This window comes from Pteropus medius, unplaced genomic scaffold, assembly GCF_902729225.1.
Source record: "Pteropus medius unplaced genomic scaffold, Ma_sr-lr_union100, whole genome shotgun sequence".
Classification (NCBI taxonomy): Eukaryota; Metazoa; Chordata; class Mammalia; order Chiroptera; family Pteropodidae; genus Pteropus; species Pteropus medius.
This window is the reverse complement of record NW_024344253.1, coordinates 1,503,996-1,525,760: the sequence shown is the minus strand read 5'-3', so window position 1 is coordinate 1,525,760 and position 21,765 is coordinate 1,503,996. Positions and strand designations below refer to the sequence as shown.

Below are 21,765 nucleotides of genomic sequence, written 5' to 3'. Positions count from 1 at the left end.
TAAACCAAATAAAAATGCAAAATAATATAAGCCTATATTGTAATAACTGCAGATATGATTATCTTTAAAAATAAACATTTCTTTTTTATCACAAATACTAAACTTTTCTAATATTATCTTAGTGACACCAATCTGTGTCATCTACATGGTATTGCTAAGTTACATTAGTATGAATTAGCTGTGTGCATCTACCTATGAAAAATATCACTACCTCAAAAAAATATTATCTAGACTTACAAGTTTTGCTTGTTGAGCATTTACTGGATCACCATACTGGAGGAGAGCTTGAAACTGGTTATTTTTTGTAAAGGTGATTATCTTCAATACAGCACCAAATTTAGAGAATATCTGTTAAAAAATTAAAATCAAAACATTTTTATCTACTATACTGTTATTTCTTCAATTTATAGGTCAACATGCCGATGAAATTAAACTTACTTGGTGAAGAACATCAAGTGTCACAGGGTAGTACATATTGTCAATAATTATTCTAAGCACTGGACTCTGGGCTGGAGTCACTGCACTCTCACTAACTGTGGTGCCACTAAGAGGAGTATTTGCTGTCTGGACAGCTGTCACAGCTTGAAGGACTGCTTGAGCACGCTGAAAATTGAAAGATAAAAGCACTTTAGAAATACATCAAGTATTTTCACTTATTTTTTGCTACATGTTACACTATTAGCTCATTTCTTTTCTAAAACACATAAGTTAAACAAAATTTAACATTCATTCAACTACTTTTGAGCATCTGCCAGGCACTGTCTGTTTATAATTCAACTATTTTAGTATTTACTGCAAAACAATTATCTAGGGTTTGGGACCAATGCTAACAAGTGTAAACAGGCAACGTTATTTATTTTCAAAAGAACAAGATGTACCTACATTTTCTGATTATATGGATTTGCCATATAATCAAATAAACTTTTAGAAAAGAATAAAATTTCCATCTAACATTATTGTGCATAAAAAGGGCATATGGTAAACCTCAAGGGAATTATTCTACTATCAAAAAGAATTCCCATAAAGCTTATTATTTCTAATACAATCTTACAAGAATATTCAGAATACAAATTAAGTCTTTTTTAATACTGGTGTTAACTTCTGGCACCCAAATTTTTAGAACAGAAACTGATATACACTAATGTATAAAGCCATGACATTTTCAGAAATACTTTAAGATAAAATATAGAGGGTATTTCCCATAGTATCTAATACACACTTGTAAAATGCACTATTATTTTATGTATGACTAATAAGATATTGCTAATTAAACCATAACATCAACTACTGTAACACACATTTTGATTGTAGATTTTAAAATGTGAATACATTAAGAACTGAACATAGTATTTTTAGGAAATCTGTCAACTAAATCATGTTAAATGTTCTAAAAACACTGCCTTTATTACTATTTTGCTGTTGTTGTTATTAGTTGAACAGGTTCATAAATAAGAAGATAATTTCTTTCTAACTTATCCAGGGTCAAAAATCTATATAAAAGGAAATAATCATTAAAGGTAACAATTATAAACAACTCTGCACTGCTTTAAAATTTTTAAAAACTGTACTGGCAGATGAACAGGAATACAAATAGATCACAGTGATGAATGAAAAGGAAGAATACAAAAGAATTAGGACACATATGAGAACAAATAAGAATGGTTAGTGCTCACTTCAGCAGCACATGTCCTAAAACTGCACCAAAAGATCAGTGTGGCCCCTACCCAAAGATGACACAAAAATTTGTGAAGTGTTACCTTTTTTTGGAGGTGTTAGCTAACACTGTGGTGGTAATCACTGTGCAATACATATCAAATCAACAGGTATACCTTAAACTTAACAATGTTACATGTCAATTATACCTCAAAAAGCTGAGTGGAAAAAATGGTCATTTCACTGAAATAGTATATAATAAAGGATCATGTATGTCTTGGGACTCAAAGAGACCATGTATTCATGTAGGCAAACCTCATTATTTAAATGCTATGCTAATTAAATAATAACATGACCTATAAATTTGTTATCTAAAGTGACTCATTAATTCAAATTCGACATTTTATATGGAGAATATAGTTATAAAGAAAAAAGAGGGATAAAAAGATGTCTAGAGCAATGTTAATTTAAATGTCTGAATATACAGTAGATCCTCACTTAACTTCGTCAATAGGTTCTGCAACTTCAAGCAAAAGGACATAACAAAATCAATTTTATTACTAAGTGTTAAATTCCTATGGCGTCTCATTTTCACAATGATGTTATTCAAGGATCTGCTGCATTTAACTCAATACATATTTAAATAAGCTTTAAAGTAGCTCACCACATTACTTTTTCATTCGTGAACATGTCCTTTCACATATTATATGAAATTACAACAAGCAAGAATAATCACAACTAAGAAAAACATTAACATCTGCCATATCAAATAATGGAATGCTTTTTTAAAATGGGAATCATATGATCATGGTATATTATCCAAAAGGTACAAAAGGTTAAAAGTTTCCTCTGTAACCCTGCCACTTTATCTGCTTTCCCTTACCCACCCTTCGCCAGTATTACCTTGGGTATCCTTCCAGAAATACCATCTAGTATTACATATATGCAAGCATATGTGCATATATCCATTCCATACAAGCACATAAGTATTCATTTACTCCATACATTTTCTTTCAATAAACATATTTATGATGCATATCCATATTTTGCAGGTACCAGTAGCTTGTTCATTCTTTTTATAGGCAGTATTCCACCTAATGGATACACAACATATTCTACTGCTGCTGAACATTTGGATAGCGTCCAGCTTTGGACTATTACACAGTGTGCCATGAACTTTTCATATATATCTTCTGATGCACATGTGTTTCCTTAGGTATATAACTAGGTGTAGACTTACTAAGTCAAAGAATAAATATGCTCAGCTTTAGTAAATATTTCAAATTTGTAAAAATGATTCTACCAGTTTCTGTTCCTATCACTTATAAATGAGAGTTCAAGCTTTTCTACATTATTACCAACACTTGGTTTTAACTGTCTTAATTTTAGCCAGTCTAGCAGTACATGGTAGTTAACTCCCTGTGATTCTGTATTAAAGGTTCTTAATTCAAATCTAATCCACTCTTTGTGGATCAAAGGATGGCTTTCTAGAGGAAACTAGCTAAGGGGAGACCTGAAGATGTCTAATAACTGGCCATGTAAAACATGGGGTGAGGAGTAGGGCGGAAGACAGCACAAAAGCTGGCAAGGCCACAATATTCCAGGCAAAAGTGACAGTACAGAGACACAATGGACTCAAAAAGCCTGAAAAACAAGAGAAAGCATGCCAGGTTAGAGGATCTACATTTACTTTTGGGACAGAAGCACAGCTGTATAGGGTGAAAGGAATCATAAAAACAGAATATAGAAACAGTAGCCATCTCAGAAAGGGACTTTATCCTGACAGGCACTTAGATCTGTGCATTTCAGAAAGACATCGAGAAAAAGAATTCAAAAGGAAAATTAAAGCAGATCACTATTACAGTAATAGAGCAAAGAGGAGACTGTGTCTGAGCTAATGAAAGTAGCAAGAAAGAAGAAGGAAAGTAAGGAGATATTAAGGAGAGTGAATTGACAGGACTTGATTTGAGGAAGGGTTCCAGAGGAATTTATGGTTGATACATATTCACTTGCTTCTCTTCTAAACACAAACGCTGAGCAGAGAGGTCATTATCAACTAAGACTCATTTTTATTAATTTCTTGGAACGGAGAAAATGAATGGAACCAAACGGACAAAAGACATAGTGAACCCATAGCAAAAAGGGTTTGGACTGGTAGCAGTCAAAGAAATTAAGATTACAGAAATCGATAGGTTCACAGGACAAAAAGTGAAAATAAAAGGACTAATAAAGTCAAACAGCTAAACTCCTCTCCCTCCTCTCCCCCACCATTTCTCTCCTTTACTATTAAAAAACAAAAACAAAAATAACAACAACAAAACGTTCCCTTTTGGGGAACCAGAAATTCTAAAGAGAATTTTGTTGACCCAGAATAAAGATCTCTTTGGCATCTAAGGGGAATCTCAGCTTGGTATCCAACTCCTCATTACTTTATAGGAAAGTATTCAGGCCCAATAAAACCTAATTGTCCGTTCTAAAATATGAACAGAAAACGGGGGATAAGGGGAAGAAGGAAAGAAAACAAGATAAATGTAACAATTAACGCTGAAGAAAAAAAGAAATAATCTGGAGTACAGTGAAATATTTTTAAAACACTATTAGTATCCATAAAGAACTGCGAAATCATAAAACAAATGCGAAAAGGATGATCAAAGATTAAAGGGCTTTTGAAAATTAAAAATATGGCTGCGAAAAATATTTTAACAGAAAGAATTCTACACTATTACTCTGTGTCTAAAAAAAACCCAGACTGGACTAAGCACCTTATTCCTTAGCTACTTTGAAGTTTATTACTCGAATGCCACTTCTTGATGGGGTCTTCACTGGTTATCCTATTTAAAATTTAAAATTTCCCTCCCTTATATACATCTATTTATTGCTGTCTTAGCTTTATTCTTTACATGTTCCTGTCATTTGAATCTTTTAAAATAAAAATGTATTCACAAATTACTGAAAATACTAATATATAAAATAAAATTGGGACATCAAATGCCATTTTAAATTCTAAATAAAAAGATTAGAGAACAGATATTTTCTTGTGATGCATTTCCTTATGATAAATTCTTAGAAGTACAACTTCTGGTTCAAAAGGAATGAGAATTATTACCAAATTAAAAAAAAAAAAAAACAGCTGAAATTTTAGCCTTATCTTTTAAACAAAAAATTTATATGCTTATTTTTAGAAAAACTATTAAAGTGACTTAAATCACCTTTTATAAATGTTAAAATCTATGAAAAATTATTTTTCATTAAATTTTCGGTAAGACAACAAGCCAGATACAATTTAGAATTTACTGAAAGAGAAAAATATAATTAGCTACAAAAATATATTAAATTACATTGAAACTATAGTTTTTAATTATTACTACAGTCCATGCACTTAGGTCTAAAATCAGTCATATATTTTAAAAAATATATTAATTTAAAATAGTATCTTCTACATCACAGTTTTAGAAGATCAATACATTCATATATTTTTAATTCTTATATTTTCCCCCAGGAAAACTATTAACATATCTTAAACAGGAATTTTTCTGTAAGAAATTAGGACCTGTTAAAGTCAAGTAACCAAAGGGAGTGAACTTCATACCTTCAAGTCCCAGCAATAGATCTGTACAAAGAGTTTATGCTAATAAGTTCTACTTCATAAACAGTTTCTATACAAAAACTTAACTTGCAACAAGAAAAAGAACATTTGACCAGGACCTTAAAAGCATCGATAAAATATTTAATTAATTCATCCAGTACTAATTTAAAATATGAAAGAGACCACACAGAATTATTGTAAATTAATGTAATATTTAACACGTAGGGACACACTGCCAAAAAAACGTCTTCACACTAACAGAATGCCCACAGAAACATCTTCAGAATGGTTAAAATTTTTATTTTCTGTTAATAAATTTATGAGATTCTTAATATGTTCTAGGTCATTTCACTTATATACCTACATATACTTACTTGGTTTAATGTATTATCTGTTTTTAGTTCTTTGTGATTGGAGTACTGGATATAAATCGGTTGGTTACGAAGATGAGGTGTCACAGCAGAATAGTAATTAACCATAGTAATAGCTGCTTCTTCTGTTGCTAGTTCCAAAAATGCCTAAAAATTTAAATAGCAAAAGTTGTAACACTATAAATTAAATTCAAATAAACTTTAATATCTGTGTAACCTATTCAGCTAATTAGAAAAATCAGTATATAGATATAATCTTTCAAGTTAGATATAGATGCTCTAATAAGAACCAGAAATCCTTATTGGAAGGTTAGGTATACAATTAAAGTTAACCTAAGTAAAAAGCTCTTTGAGTACATGCTGCTTCTACTTCCCATTGATTTTCCATACACCACAAAAGTACTTCCCCCAACAAAAGCTACAGAAAATTAAATCTAAACAATTCCTAGCATCAGAATTTTACCACTCCTAGAGAATATTAGAGATATCATTTTTGAAGCCGTATAATAGACAAAGAAAAAAGTTAAAAATTAAATGTCAGATTATTACTAACATTACCTATACTTAAGAGACTGTTAAATTTCCTAAGTTCTTCTAAATGGTACTATTAACTCGATAACTTACTAGTCTAATTAAACTTAAGTCATATTTTACTCAGAGTTTCCCTCAAGTTTACATACATGAATAGTCAGCCAATGCATTCAAAAATCCCCTTAAGTGGGTCTTGTGCAGAAGAGTAGTATTCTGGCTTCTGAATATATTAATATAAAAGTCTTGCTAGTTAGTTCTCACTATGCCAGAAATATCAAAAATTACAGGGTGCTCTCCATGCACCCTCTCATAACTAAGGAAGATTTGAACGTGCACAGGCACTTGAACTTATCAGAAAGAGGCTGAATTTTCTATTTTGTGGTATCATTAACAAAATCACTGAGTCTGTTAATTTAAAAAATCTGATTTTTAATATATCTGGGCCTTACTGCTACAGGGACATTGTTCAATGAAGACTATCTAGGATTAATAACTATTTTAATGCTATCGGATAAGTATTTCCATGGAATATGCTTAAATAACAAGATGCTACTAGTACCCCTACTGATATTACAAAGAGCAGACCCACAATAAAATACTGTACTTCATTTGTATTTTCCACAACTTCATTATAACGATTGTTCAGTCCTAAAATAAATTCAAAAGGCAAAATTTGAAAACTTGTGAGTTATTTATTTTAGCGCCCTAGCCTAGCATTAGTTCACCACACAACAACTACCAGGAAAAGAGTAAGACTTCTTTTCTAAAAGAACTATATTTTATACTTTTATTAGGACAGCTAATTCACACCTGCTGGATAGTCTGCAGCTTAATATTCTCTAAGTCCTAAAAGAAGTATACCTGATTTTTTCCTTTCAGCATAAGGATGTTGGTCACCTTTCCAAAAGGTAAGCCTAAAGCAATAACTTCGGTTTCTGTCACTTCGCCAGGTAATTTTCGAATATGAAGTACACGAGAAGGAGCACCATCCATTTTATCTTCTCCTTTAAATTTTTTACTATCATTACCATTGGCTGAAAGACATTAAAAAAGTCTTTACATTAATTTTCCTTATCTATATTAACAAACATAAAACAATGTTTATAAAAGAACTTAAAAAACACAGCTGAGAATCCCTGAATAATTCCTAAAAATTCAAAAACTGAGGTTTCAAAGAAATGGAGAAAATCCTATTCATCAATTATTATTAAATGAAATTATCAATTAAGATGACCACTGGGTAAATATGTTTCTGAACAGTATAAGAGTAATAAGTAATACAGCAGAAACATTAAAATATAATTTCATATAGAAAATTTGTCCAATGGCTAAAAAACATAATTATCTTGCAATTTAATCATTTTATCACAGCCTAACAGAAATAGTTTTAAAATGTGAAATATTTGACTTAGCAAAAAATTAGGGAGATTATAATTTTACCTGAGAAATTATAAATTGTTCAATTTGGGAAGTATCATACTCAAAAGTGGGATCAAAGAAGGCATTGCTGTAAAAATTAAAGTCAATTCACATTATGCTCACCTACAATGTGCCTCTTCCAATTTGATATTACCACCTAATCTACCTAAATATTTTCTCGCCATCGACATCTATATACTATAAATCACTCATGGACTTGATTACCTTATTCTGTTACACTCTGAGCTTTAAAGTAAACCGATACATTTAAATCATCAAATTAGTTACCTGCCTTTATTCCAGTTTCACCAAAAATAAGAATCTTACTAAAGATGTAATAAAATAGGTGATGTTTTATGTAGAATTGTTTGAAGAACTTGAAGTCTATCCACTATTCAGTATTGGTGGTCTTTTATCTTCTAAAGACTCAAGGATATTTCTGAGACTAAAATGAAGGATTTTTATACATTAAAAAATATACATGTATACTCGATTTTGTATTTAATTTTAGGTCCTCCCCAAAACATTCAACACTATCTAAACATATCTATAAATAATATATATATACTAAATAATATCTATAAAACTATAAGATCACCTTGATCTCTAAGTGTCTTCAAAAATCATTCACACATTGATAATATAAACAGTTAATGAGTCTCAAATGTGTCTGGCACTGTTGTTTTAGGCTCTCAGATACAGCAGTGAACAAGATCAGTAAGCTCTCTGATGCTTTCCTACAGGCTAACAGGTAGGAAAACTAGCACATGAACCAGATAACTTTTTATAGTGATTAAGTGCTGTGAAGAAAGTACAATAGAGTAATGTTAAAATAATTTAACAGGGTGGTGTAGTAGTGACTTTACTGGATGATCAGAGAGGGTATCTCTAAGAGATGTATGAACTCACTTGATAATTTACTTGTCAAAATATACTTAGTCGTATTTTACTCTAAGAGTTTTTCCCAGGCCTATATACATGAATGACCAGCCAATGCATTCAAAAATCCCCTTCTGCAGAAGAGTAGTACTTTGGCTTCTGAATACATTAACATAAAAGTCTTGCTAGCTAGCTCTAGCTACTACAAAAATATCAAAAATTACAGGGTGCTCTCTATGCACTCTCTCATAACTAAGCAAGATTTGTATGTGCACGGGCACTTGAATTTATCAAAAAGAGGTTGAATTTTCTATTTTATGGCATCATATTTATCAAAATCATCATTGCATCTGTTAATTGGAAATGTAAGTTAAGCAGGGAATCAAAAATATATATATGCCTTAAAACACATAAGTGGCATAAAAATGCATATTCTATGTGAGGCTTTTCTTGGCAAAGCAATATGAGTATAGAATCCTGATAGTTTGTGTTCTCGTTCATTCATTTATTTGAATAACAATGACAACTACCTCATAATCCAACCTAGAGCCCCCCAGGAGTAAGAGATAATGGTATCAGGAAACTCAAAACAGCAAATTTAAGTTTTTCCTAATTCAGTCTGTCCTTTTACTATTAGGAAAAAGACAAGAAAAAACACCACAATAAAGCTACTACCTAACACTGTACATATAAGAAAGAAAAAATAACCTTCCCTTCTCAAATGATTTTTAGAATATGATCCCCTCCAAAGGCAAAATGCTGCTTAAACCTATTATTAAGAGAATAGAACTGTTTATTATTCTGGATTTGTGTTGGATAATTCCTAAACAGTTGCTGGTAAGCAGAAGTAAAATAGCTGAATAATATAGGAAGATGGGATATTTTTTGCAAAGAAGATAAATAACCCTTTTTTTTTTTTGAGAAATACAGACAAGATGCTACTTTTCTTTTGCATCAATATTTAATATTCACTATAAGTTAACCAGTAGTGAAGACAATGTGGTAGAAAAAGGACTAAAACTCAGGGAGTATAACTCTATAGCCTGTGCTTTTAACCCGCTGCACTACAAGAGGATCCCAAAGACAAATTTCTTATTATATACGATGGCCAAGACAAAATCTGTCCTTTTCTTCCAAAAATCAAGAAACTATCAAAATTTATACTCTCTTCGCATGTTACCTGATACTCCTTTAGTTAGTTAACTGCTTCAGAGAGGGTAGTTACTAAATATTCACATTTTCGTGCTAAATATTAAAAAAAATCTTCGTTTTAAAGAATAATACTATGAGAATGTGAAACTGGAAAATGAAGACTTCTTTAATCATACAACTAAGCCTTCTTTCATGTATGAGACGACCCTGGCCCTGGAAAAGAAAGAGTGCAGAAGAAAATGTATGGCCCTCAGCTTAGGAAGTATCTCGGCCATTTACTCCCCTATCAGAGAAGACTGGGTCTCTCTGGGTTATATAGATCTATGATTCTTCAGAAGACAAAGTACAATAATTTGGAATTCTTTCCATGATTTTTTTCCTTCCAGTTCCCAAGTAAATGCAGAAACTTTTGGTTTGGGTATGTAAAAACAAAAATAATGATTTTTAAGAATTTATGCAACAACAGATGTAGTCATGTTTCTGCTTATACGTTGCATATATATTGTAGAAATATTTAATTATACCATTTTCTATATATTATTCAGCCTCTTAAAGCCTTTTGCTTAAGGAGGATGTTCTTCTACTCACAAATTCTAAACATATAAAATGTAAAAACTGTTCATATTTGAATACTTCTCTTGCACAAAGTGGCTTTCTAACTCATTTCTAAAGTGAACTTCAACTTTTGATCAGTCCCAGTCCATCTCTTTTCTCTTTGACTGACCTTGTTCTCTATAGCTTTAACCTACAGTTTTCACATAAACAGGTTTTAGCAAGATCCAGGGTAATGTGTTAAATCCGTCTGTGGCCAAAGATCAGAGAGGCCTCTCACCCTTACCAAGTCTATCCTCACAGCAGCCCAACAACTCTTCTCTAGTTGTCTTTCTTCCCTACTCATCGTCTACCTGCTTTGAACCCTCTGCTTACTCATTCAGCCCCCAAAATAGTTGGAGTTCCCCAAACCGTTTTGGTCTCAAAGTTTTTCCTACCTTTACTTGCTCATATAAGTGTACTCGAGCACCTGGGTTAGAAAAATCATCTCATTTAATTTGCAAATCTATTATTTTAGTCCCACTCATTCGCCAATATTGTAATTCTTTACTTTCAATTGCATGACCAATCTGAAGTGCATTTCAAAACTTAATACTTCATCTGCCCTGTGAAAACTAACAAAACATAATTCTCATTCTCCAAGTATTTCAGACTCAAGCATTTATAAAAGCACTGGTAACTAATTTCTCAAATATGATAGTGAGAGGCAAATCAGTTTAATTCCGAACAGTTTTACAATTCAGAGTAACACAAAATATTACAGAATCTGGCTTTAAAAATAAATAAAAAAAATTGGAGCTAAGATAAACGAATGCTCATACTCTTTGCATTCCGATATTGGAAAACAGAAATTCCAAAGAGTTAACTAGAAACAGGTATATACAGATCGACAGTCCTTCTGTTATTCTGCTGGCTGATTAATTAATTAATTCCAACAGTCACCACACAAAGTTTACTAGGTTTATTGTAAAATCTGGCTGTAACTCTGCATTTCCAAGTAGTTACAAAGCCTAGTTGCCATAAGTATCTAATGCACAAGCTAGAAAAATATAGAAGGCTAGACTAAATTAGAGCAGTTTCTCTTAACTTCTACATGTAAGAGGACATATTAGAACCCCTATTAACATTCAAACTGTAAAACTGAAATACTCTCAAAGCATAACAACATGAAATGACATATCAAAATTGTCTGCATGTAAAAATTAAAATAAAAATCTCAAGAGTTCTGAGTAACATGTATCAGAATTTATGGAATGATTTCAGTTATTTTACATAAGGCGAAACGTCACACTTTTAGCAATAATAAATCCTGCTACTACGAAATAACAATATGCAGTACTGGCAGAAATATGTATGCCAAACTTCAAGGGATATTCCATTTCCACAGCTCTAAAGAAATGACTCAAGAGATCGTATCTCACAATTGTCTTGCCTCCTTCCCACTGCCAAATGGTTACAAATTCCTTTCAATAAAATCCAATTCCAATACTAGTTGGAGCTAGTTGTATTTTGATATGTTTTACTTTTATTTCTGAAGAACTTAATTTATTATAAAATAAGTCTTAATGTAATGAATTAGATATTTACCCAAGACAAAGTTTCTAATATTAATTTCTCACTTCTACGATTTTTTTCATTGACATAAAAAATAAGTATAATGAAAAACTTCTAGATAGGGAAAGGCTATTCAGATAGATGCTATTAGAAACAGAATTCTATAGTTAAGTCGATCAAAAGAAACACTTTTGAGTAAAGCTGGAATGTAAGAATGTAATCTGCACCTGCTAACCATACAAGTGTTCTTGTAATAATGTCTGTAAAAGTCCCTTTTTGAGACATACGGGCAGCAATGGTTTTCCAGGCAAATAAATGCACTAGTTTTTAAAGATTTTTTATGCTCTTTTAAGCAACAGTATTCAAATTGGGGTCTGTTAGAACATATACAGACTCACATTTTCTATATCAGAAAAAAAATAATTTTAAAACTCAAAATGTTTCCTCTGAGCATAAAGGTAAAATAAATTGAATCTATGTAAATTTATTACATTAAAACAAAGCTTTAAGGAATTTTACTCTATCACTACAAAGATACTGGATTCATTTTTTGGTGATAAATTTCATTATTACTCCTAAACATACATTTTAAAAGTAATTTTACAAGGTTAACAGTAAGGTATTATCCTTCCTTTTCAATAAAAACAAATATCCTTTTCTACTTTTCTTTTTCTAACAAAACTCTTAATCCTTCTCCCAACAAGTCCACTTCCAAATAACTCAGATGTTCTAATTTCTTGATACATCGTTTCCTCCATATTCTGCTGAGACCTAAAAATTCAGGACTTCAATGCCCCTAGAGCAAATTATTGTAAAGTTTTTAACTGTCCTCCCTATGCACTTTAGTAACCCTCTCTATCACCTACAAAATACAAATGGAACAAAATCCTTTCTAAAATGTAAATCTGGTAAAATCCAAGCTCCTTAGTATATTAAATCCCATATCCAGACAGCTGCCTGCGAGGAATCACCTTTAGTCATTTCCTTCTGAGTATTTCACATTCTAGCAAGACAAAACTAGAAGTGATGGTTCCCAAAGCTAGCCTGCTATTTCAAACAAATTTTAAATTTGTTTTACAACTTTGCTAATTGATAAAGAACACATCCATCACCCCGGAAAATCTCCTTGTACTTCCTTTCTGTTAATTTCCAACACCCATGGGCAAACACGGTATTGGTTTCTATACTAAAAATTAATGATCTGCTCTTTATAGAAATAGAACCATATAATATATACTCTTTTGTGTCTGGCTTCTTTTACTCTGTATGTTTATTAATATTCATTCATGTTGCATGTACTGTCATTCTTTTGTTATTACTAAGTAGTAATAATCTACTGTATTGATCCATTTTATCATTAATAACTTTTCTTAATTTTTAATCACAGTTGACATATATTAGTTTCAGGTGTACAATGCAGTGATTAGACATTTATATAACTTACAAAGTGATCACCCTGATAAATCTAGTACCCAACTGACACCATACAGTTATTATATTATTGACTATATTTCTTATGCTATACTATATATCCTCATGACTACTTTGTAAGTGCTGTTTGTACTTCTTAATCCCTTCCCCTTGTTCACCCATCCCCCAACTCCCCTCCCATCTGGCAACCTTCAAATGATTTCTGTATCTATGAGTTTGTTTCTGTTCTGTTCATTTATTTTGTTCTTTAGATTCCACATGTAAGTGAAATTATATGGCATTTGTCTTTCTGACTTATTCCACTCAGAACGACACTCTCTGCGTCTATCCATATTGTTGCAGATGGCAAGATTTCATTCTTTTTTATTACTGAGTAATGTTTCATTGCACATCGCCAAGACATCATCATCACAGCATGCGACGCAAAGAGCACACACGCAAGACGCGACACACACACACACACACACACACCTTTATCCAATCATCTTTTGATGGAAACAGCTTGCTTCCTTATCTTGGCTACCGCAAATAATGCTGCAATGAACAAATAGATGCATATGTCTTTCTTAGTGTTTTGGATTTCTTTGGATAAATACGCAGAAGTGGAATTACTGGGCCTTTTCCTTTTCCTTCCCTTCCTTCCTTTTCTTTCTTGTTATAGCCTTTGTTTTAAAGTTTATTTTGTCTGGTATAAGCGCTGCTACCCTAGCTTTTTTTCATGAAATATCACATTTTCATGAAATATCTTTTCCATTCCTTTACTTTCAGTCTGTGTGTATCTTGATCTGAAGTGAGTCTCTTACTGATAGCACATGTAAGGATCTTATTTTCTTATCCATTCAACCTTTGGAACATTTACATTTAAAGCAATATATAAAAAGTTGATATACGTGTAGTTATTGCCATTTTATTATTCATATTTTTTCTTCTTCTTAAAGAAGTCTAACATTTCTTATAATACTGGTTTGATGAATTCCTTTAGCTGATATCCGGGAAGCTCTTTATCTGTCCTTCGATTCTAAATAATAGCTTTGCTAGGTGAACCGATCTTGGTTGTAGGTACTTGCTTTTCATCACTTTGAATATTTTGTGCCAATCCCTTCTGACCTGCAAAGTTTCTGCTGAGAAATCAGCTGACAGTCTTATGGGAGCTCCTTTGTAGGTTAACTGCTTTTCTCTTCCTAATTTTAAGATTCTCTTTTTGTCTTTAATCTCTGTTAATTTAATTATGACGTGTCTTATTGTGGTGGTCCTCTACGGGTTTGCCTTATTTGAGACTCTTAGTGCTTCCTGGGCTTGTATGTGCATTTCCTTTGTGAGGTTAGAGAAGTTTTCTATAACTATTTATTTAAATAGGTTTTAAATTCTTTGATCTCTCTTCTCCTGGTACCCCTATATTGCGAATGCCGGTACACTTGATGTTGTGCCAGAGGCCTCTTAAACTATCTTCATTTGTTTTGGATTCTTTTTTCTTGTTGCTATTCTGATTGAGTGTTTTCTGCTACTCTCCCAAATTGATTTGATCCTCTGCTTCCTCTAATATAATATTGATTCCCCCAAAATATTTCAGTTACTGTATTCTTCATTTCTGACTGGTTCTTTATTTTTTCTGTTTATTCCCTATCTCTTTGTTGAAGTTCTCACTGAGGTCATGAAACATCCTTATAACCATTGTGTTTAGTTCTTTTTCTGAAGCTTTGGGACACGTTTCATTTGGGACATGTTTGTCTCATTTTGGCTGCCTCCCTGTGTTTGTTTCTATGTATCACATAGAACTGCTTTGTCTCCCTGTCTTAGCAGAGTGGCCTTATGCAGTAGGTGTTCTTTGGGGCCATGTAGAGCACACTCTGGTCACCTGAGCTGAGTGTTCCAGGTGTGTCCCTTGTGTGGGCTGTTTGTGCCCTCCTGTTGTAGTTGAGCCTTGACTGCTGCTGGCACATCAGTGGGACGGACTGACCCTCAGGCTGATTTATTGTGAGAGCTTGTATTGACTACAATGGAGGAGCTGTCGTGAAGGGTCTGACCCTACAGAGTAGGGCTCCGGTGCCTCCCCAGTCTGCCCTTTGGGTATGTCATTTGTGGAGGTTGTTGGGTGGTGCTCTGGTATGGTCTGAAGCTGGCCACCAGTGTGAAGCTGGTTCTGGGGTCTCCAGGTAGGGGCCCTGCCACACACCAAGTTCAGCCGCCACCTATGCCCTGCCCAGGGCCACCAGGCATGAGCCACAAAGTGATCTGCAGATAGATGCTACCCGTGCTGGGCTTCAAGGTACCTGGAATAAGCCAAGCCTTGAACTGAGGGCATGCCAAGGCCGGGTGTTGCTTGTCTGGATTTTGTGAACCTTTGAGAGATTTTAGGAAAGTCTACAGCATGAGCCAAAACAGGACATTTGTAAGGAAAAGCCACTGGAAATAGCTTAGGTAGGCCAGAAAGTTGGGTGGGGTCTCAGGGAATCACCAAGGAGGGGGTGAATAGTGCCAGCTAGGTTGCTGAAGATTCAGCTATGGCACCCGCCTGCACATGCAGACTGGGTGAAGGGAGGGGCTCAGTGAAGGAACAATGGTTTCTTCCAACACTTTTGTCTGGGAGAAGACTGACCCTCCAGCCCTCACCCTGTAGTCAGACAATTCAGCTCTTCCCCGTATGTCCCTGGTGTCTTTCCAGCTGTTCATTTGCTTATTAGCCATTCATATACCTTCTCTTGTCCATTTTTAAAAATTAGGCTGTTCGTATTTACTGATGTGGAAGCAGTTTCACCTACTCTGGATATAATCCTTTGTCAGATATGTGTACTGACATGTAAATATTGATATATTCTCCCAGACTCTGCTTGCTTTATCATTGTCTTTAATTAGACCTAATTAAATTAGGTCTTTCTCTTTGCCATGTCTTATGGTTGTTGGTGTGGATATCTTGCATATTTCTTGTTAAATTTATTTCTGGATATTCTGTCTTTCTTATCTTTTTGTAGTGTATTTGAAAATTTTTCATTTTCCAATAAATTGCTCATAATATCAGGAAAGATTTTACTTTTGTATACTAAACTTGTATCCTGCAACTATTCTTAATTTGTTCATTTATTAGTACTACGTTTTGTAGATTCCTTTCAGTATTTCATTTTAAAATTCATGTTGACTGTTCCTAGCCAAGTCAAAGCTGATGGAGTTCATCACCACCAAACCAGTATTACAGAAATGTTAAAAGGACTTCTTTAAGAAGATAAATAAAAAAATATCACGAAGAAAAAAATTCTCAAAGGCAAACAAATAATAAAAGCAGCAGACCAACCAACACTAGAGCTAGTACAAAGTTTAAAAGGCAAAAGTAGGAAGATCATGTGTAATTACAACAGCAAATTAAGATACACACACACACACAAAGTAAAAATTAATGACAAAAACATATGCATGGTGGCAGTGAGTAAAAATGGTGATTTTAGAATATGTTCAAACTTAGGTGACAATTTAAAATAGACTGCTTTGTATATATGAAGCACATGGTAATCACAAACCAAAATGCTACAAAAGAGATACAAGAAATAAAGAGAAGGGAACCTAAACACAATACTACAGAAAACCATCAACATACATGAGAACACAGCAAGAGAATAACAGAACTATAAAAACAATCAGAAAACAATGAAATGGCAATAACTACATACCTATCAATAATTACTTTAAATGTCAATGGATTAGAATGCTCCAATCAAAAGACAAATGGATAAAGAAGATGTGGTACATATATATGATGGAATATTACTCGGCCATCAAAAAAAGAATGAAATCTTGCCATTTCTGACAACATGAATGGACCTAGAGGGTATTATGCTAAATCTAAAGGCAAAATAAATGAACAAACAAAAGAGAAACAAACTCAACAGATATAGAGAACGAACTGATAGTTGCCAGATGGGAGGTGTGTTTGGGGACCGGGTAAAAAAGGTGTAGGGATTAAGAAGTACAAACTGGCACATGGATAAAAAGTATAGCTTAAGAAATATAGTCAATAATAGTGTAATTACTACATATGGTGTCAGGTGGGTGCAAGATTTACCAGAGGAACCACTGTGTAAGTTTCATGTAAACGTCTAGCCACTACATTGCACAAACTTAAACTAATGTAATACTGTCAACTGTAATTGAAAATTTTAATTGTAACAATCATGCTGACTGTGAATAGGACAGTTTTACGTCTTCCTTTCCAATCTTTATGCTTATTTTTTACTTGCTTTAATATAAGCAAAATGCTAGAAAAATTATGAAAACAGACATCCTTACTTCATTTCTAATAAAAAATGATTCAGTGTTCCGCCATCAAAAATGGAATTTGTTAGGCTCTCAGTAGGTGTTCCTTATCTACCTTGTGCAATTTGCTAGTTTTCTGATTTTCATCTGTATTTTTCTCAAATGCTTTTTCTGTGTCTATTGACATAATGGGTTTGTTCTCCTCCCTGTATTCTACCATCATGATAAATAACTTTGAGTTCATTTTCAAAGGTTAACCATTACAATCCTGGGGTAAGCCTCCATTAATCACCATAAATTGTATTTTAGATACTCCTGGATGTGATTTGTTAACATCTGTTAAAGATGTTTGCATTTATGTTAATAAAAAATATTAGTCTGAAATCTTAATTTCTTATGTTAGGTATTGTCAGTTACAGTAGCTTCATAAAGTGAATTAGGGAGTATCACCACTTCTATTTTCTCAAAAAGTATACTGAAGATGGCAATTATTTCTTAATTTGAAGTTTCATAAAATTCAACAGTGAAACCACCTATGCCTGGAATAATCTTCATGAAAATATTTTTTATTGAAAATTCAATTTTTATAAAAGATATAGAGCTAATCCATATCTATTATGGAATAATAGACTGTCAGTTTTGGTCAATTAGATTTATAAAAGAATTTGTCTATATCATCTAATTTGTTGAACTTATTGGCATTACTGCTGTTTATAATATTGCCTTAATTTCTTATTACACTATGTAATATCTATAGAGATATCTCCACTTTCATTCCCAGTAATGGTAATTTGTTTTCTTTCTCTTCTTGCTAGGATTTTAGACCTTTCATTTTCTGATATAGGTATTTCCTAATATAGGCAGAAAATTATCTAATATAGGTATAGACCTATTTTCTCCTCATGCACTTCCTGAGCTGCATCCAACAAATTTTGATATATAGTTTCATTTTCATTCAGTCAGAAATATGCCTTTACATCTTCTTTGAGTCACGTGTTGTTCAGAATTGGGTAGTTCCAATTTCTAAATATTTGGCAATTTCCTAGATTTTTTACTGTTTTTAATTACTATTAAATTCTACTATAATCAGATACTGTATAATCTTTCAATAAATTACTTTATGTCTTCATAATTACTTTATGTCTATCATGATGAAGATGTACATATGAAGTTACTCTATGTGGACAAAAAAAGTTATTTGGGTGGACAAATTCAGCTTTACATCACTATATTAGGTACATACTTCATTTTAATTTTTACTTAACTGTCAGAACTGTGTATGTGTGCGTGGAGGTATACATACAGGCATACCTCAGAGATAATGTGGGTTCGGTCCAGACCACCACAATAAAGCGAGTATCACAATAAAACAAGTATCGCAATAAGGTGAGTCATAATCTTTTTCCTGGTGGAGGGTCTTGCCTTCAATTATTAAAAAAGGCAACATCTGTGAAGTGCAATAACACAATGTGCAGTAACACGAGTCTGCCTACAGACAAAAGCAATAGCTATCTGAAGGAAATCAATACGCTTCCAGTCTGTTACAATCCTTTTGCTGCCCAACACATTTAATTCCTCGAGCAAGTAATTTAGGCAAGATTTTAGGGAAAAAAAAACAACTTTGGTTTGTAGGTTAAAAATGTAAAATATAGGGTAATAAGGCAAGTAAATGAAATCAATTCAAAGAATTAATATATTATTACAGCAAAGAAAAAGGGTTGAAAGCATACAATAAAGACAACTATGTAGTCTGCGAAGTTGAATCTTTGGTTTTAATTTGCAGTTTGGGCTTTCAGGTTTGTGAAACAGAGAATTAAAAATGTTTTATGACATGCAAACATGAAAACTAAAATCAGAAATACAAAAAAGGTGAGAGTGAGGGGACTTGTAACATGAAAAGGTTATATTTTTGTGATTTAAAAAAAAAGCAATCAGATCTAGTTAGTTGCCCATAGAAGTCACCATCTACAGATTTTTTTCACTTGACAAATAAATAGTCTAGTAAGGTTTTTCTCTAAAATGTTTCAACAGAAAGCATTTAAAAATAAAAGCTATTCTGGCAAAACAGAATAAATTTTAGTTTTAATATTCTGCCCCATAAAATAGCAAATAATGAAACTGTTAAGAGGGTTAACACATACCTGTAACCACCATGCTGCTCATATTAGAGTTTGGACTACTGAGAACACTACCCGAGAGTAGTTCGTCAGATCCTCTCTATAAAAACAAAAACAAATTAACATAACGCATCTTTAATTTAAAAGTATTAATCTGAAAATCTGTCACTTAACTATAACTTTTCAAATAATCACTGAAAAACAAAAACGTCAGGCATAATACTATGAAGAATAATTAAAAATTTGTAATCCCTAAATTAAAAACATTAGTACCGATCTCGCTTCCTTTTCCACAAAGCCAACAGTTCCTTTCTTCCTTTCATCCAAGTACAAAAGACAATAAACAGGAAAAATGACTAGATTCCATAATCAAAAGTTTTGGAGAACTACATCAATTTTTATAAACCCCCTAATGCCACAGCAAGCTGGACTTTCTCACAAACATTCTGTGACTCCTCCAACCCTTTATTCATCCAGATAACTCAAGTCTTCGGAAAATGAGAACTTTGTACTGGTGAGTTGGACAACTCATCCTCATCATCATCATTAAAATTAGGTAGATAGTTCAGTGGCTAGAATGCTGAAAGCAAAGGTAAAATCTATGTAATGAGAATTCTTTTCTGCCAATATAGAGACTGAATTATGTCTTTAAATCCTTTAGAAAAAATGTTATAAATTCATGTTCTCAGAATTGCACAGCTGTTCAAACAAGCCAGTGTTGTTTCAGCTATTTTAAAAATGTTTATATATACAAAAATAAGTGAGTAGTTAACATAAAAGTTAAATCTAACTGTTTTGCCTATTTTAAGTAGGCTTGTTTTTACACACATAAGTACTAATATTTAAAATAGCTAAATCGATAAGAGCTGATTTATACAACCAAAAGTACAAAGAAGTTGAATGCACCCAGCAAAATGAAAAAATGTATAGAGGAAATAATTTATCAAAGCATTTCAGAAAGTCCAAAACAATCCACATTAACCACAAACTTTACGCTAACTTGTGTTTAAACTCATAATATCAAATATCAAATTGGTAAACAAATATTCATAAATCATTTCCCTTTTTATAAGCTTTCTACTTATCAAATGCTCAGAGCAATACACACATAAAAAAATTAAAACATAGTACCAAGCTACATTAATATCACATATGCATCATGTCTAATTTCTCATCATGGAAGATTCAGCATGGCATTGTTTTATAAGGACATGATGAACAGAATTAGATACTCTGAATTTCTCTAAGTATGGTCCCTAGACCAGCATTAGACCCTGTTAGCAATCCATGTTCAGATCTAACCCAGATCTACTAAATGAAAAACTAAGGGTAGGATCCAGATTTTAATTTAGCCTCAGGTGCTTCTGATACATGCTAAAGTTTAAGAACCAACGAAATATATATACACTGTTGGTCCACTATCAACAAGTGTTTCCTAGTTTCTTTTGTTTGTTTTTTTTAACAACAGTTTTAGGTTTACAATGAAATTGAAAGGAACAGAGATTTCCCATAAACCACATACCCCCACACATGCCATAGCCTCCCCCACAATCAACACCCACCACTACAGTTGGTATATTTATTATGAAGATAAACCTTCACTGACACTTCATAATCACCCAAAGCTCACAGTCTACCTAAGGGTTCACTCTTCATGTACATTCAATAATACAAATATACAATGACATTTGTCCACCATTATAATACACAATACACAGAATTTTTCCCTGCCCTAAAAATCCTCTGTGCTCTGCCTACACATTCCCCGCACCCAAACCCCTGACAACCATTAATCTTTTTATTGTCTCAGTAGTTTTGCCTTTTCCAGAATGCTTTTTATTGTATGATTCCAAATCATAAAATATTGGCTCGGATTGGCTTCTTTTACTTAGTAATATGCATTTAAGGTTCACCATGCCTTTGTGGCTTAATTGCTCATTTTGTTTTAAGGCTGAAAAATATTCCATTGCCTGGATGTACCACATTATTTTTCCATTTACCTACTAAAGGACATTTTGATTCCTTCCAAGTTTTTGCCAATTATGAATAAAGCTGCTATAAATATCCGTGTGCAGGTTCTGTGTGTACATAAGTTTTCAACTCAGATAAATAGCAAGGAGCGTAACTGACGAACCGTATAACAGTTTGTTTAGTTTTCTAAGAACTGAAACTGTTTTCCAAAGGTGCTATACAATTTTGCATTTCCAACAATAATGTATGAGAGAGTTCCTGCTGTTCAACATACTCTCCAGTATTTATGGTTACCACTGTTCCAGGT

General features: G+C 32.9%; 1 protein-coding gene and 1 pseudogene across 5 annotated transcripts in view; one reads left to right on the top strand and one right to left on the bottom strand.

The window, feature by feature from the left end:
* The window catches only part of PTBP2 (polypyrimidine tract binding protein 2), a 76,108-nt gene that overhangs the window by 31,965 nt on the left and 22,378 nt on the right, over window positions 1-21,765 (bottom strand). For all 5 annotated transcript variants that reach the window (XM_039869537.1, XM_039869541.1, XM_039869538.1 and 2 more), the window contains exons 3-7: window positions 19,512-19,587; window positions 7,003-7,175; window positions 5,614-5,757; window positions 439-603; window positions 238-348 (exon numbers count right to left, since the gene is read on the bottom strand). In XM_039869537.1, the coding sequence (XP_039725471.1) occupies window positions 238-348; window positions 439-603; window positions 5,614-5,757; window positions 7,003-7,175; window positions 19,512-19,587 (669 nt within the window). The remainder of the gene's footprint in view (window positions 1-237; window positions 349-438; window positions 604-5,613; window positions 5,758-7,002; window positions 7,176-19,511; window positions 19,588-21,765) is intronic.
* LOC120607991 (uncharacterized) lies at window positions 1,666-1,765 on the top strand (annotated as a pseudogene).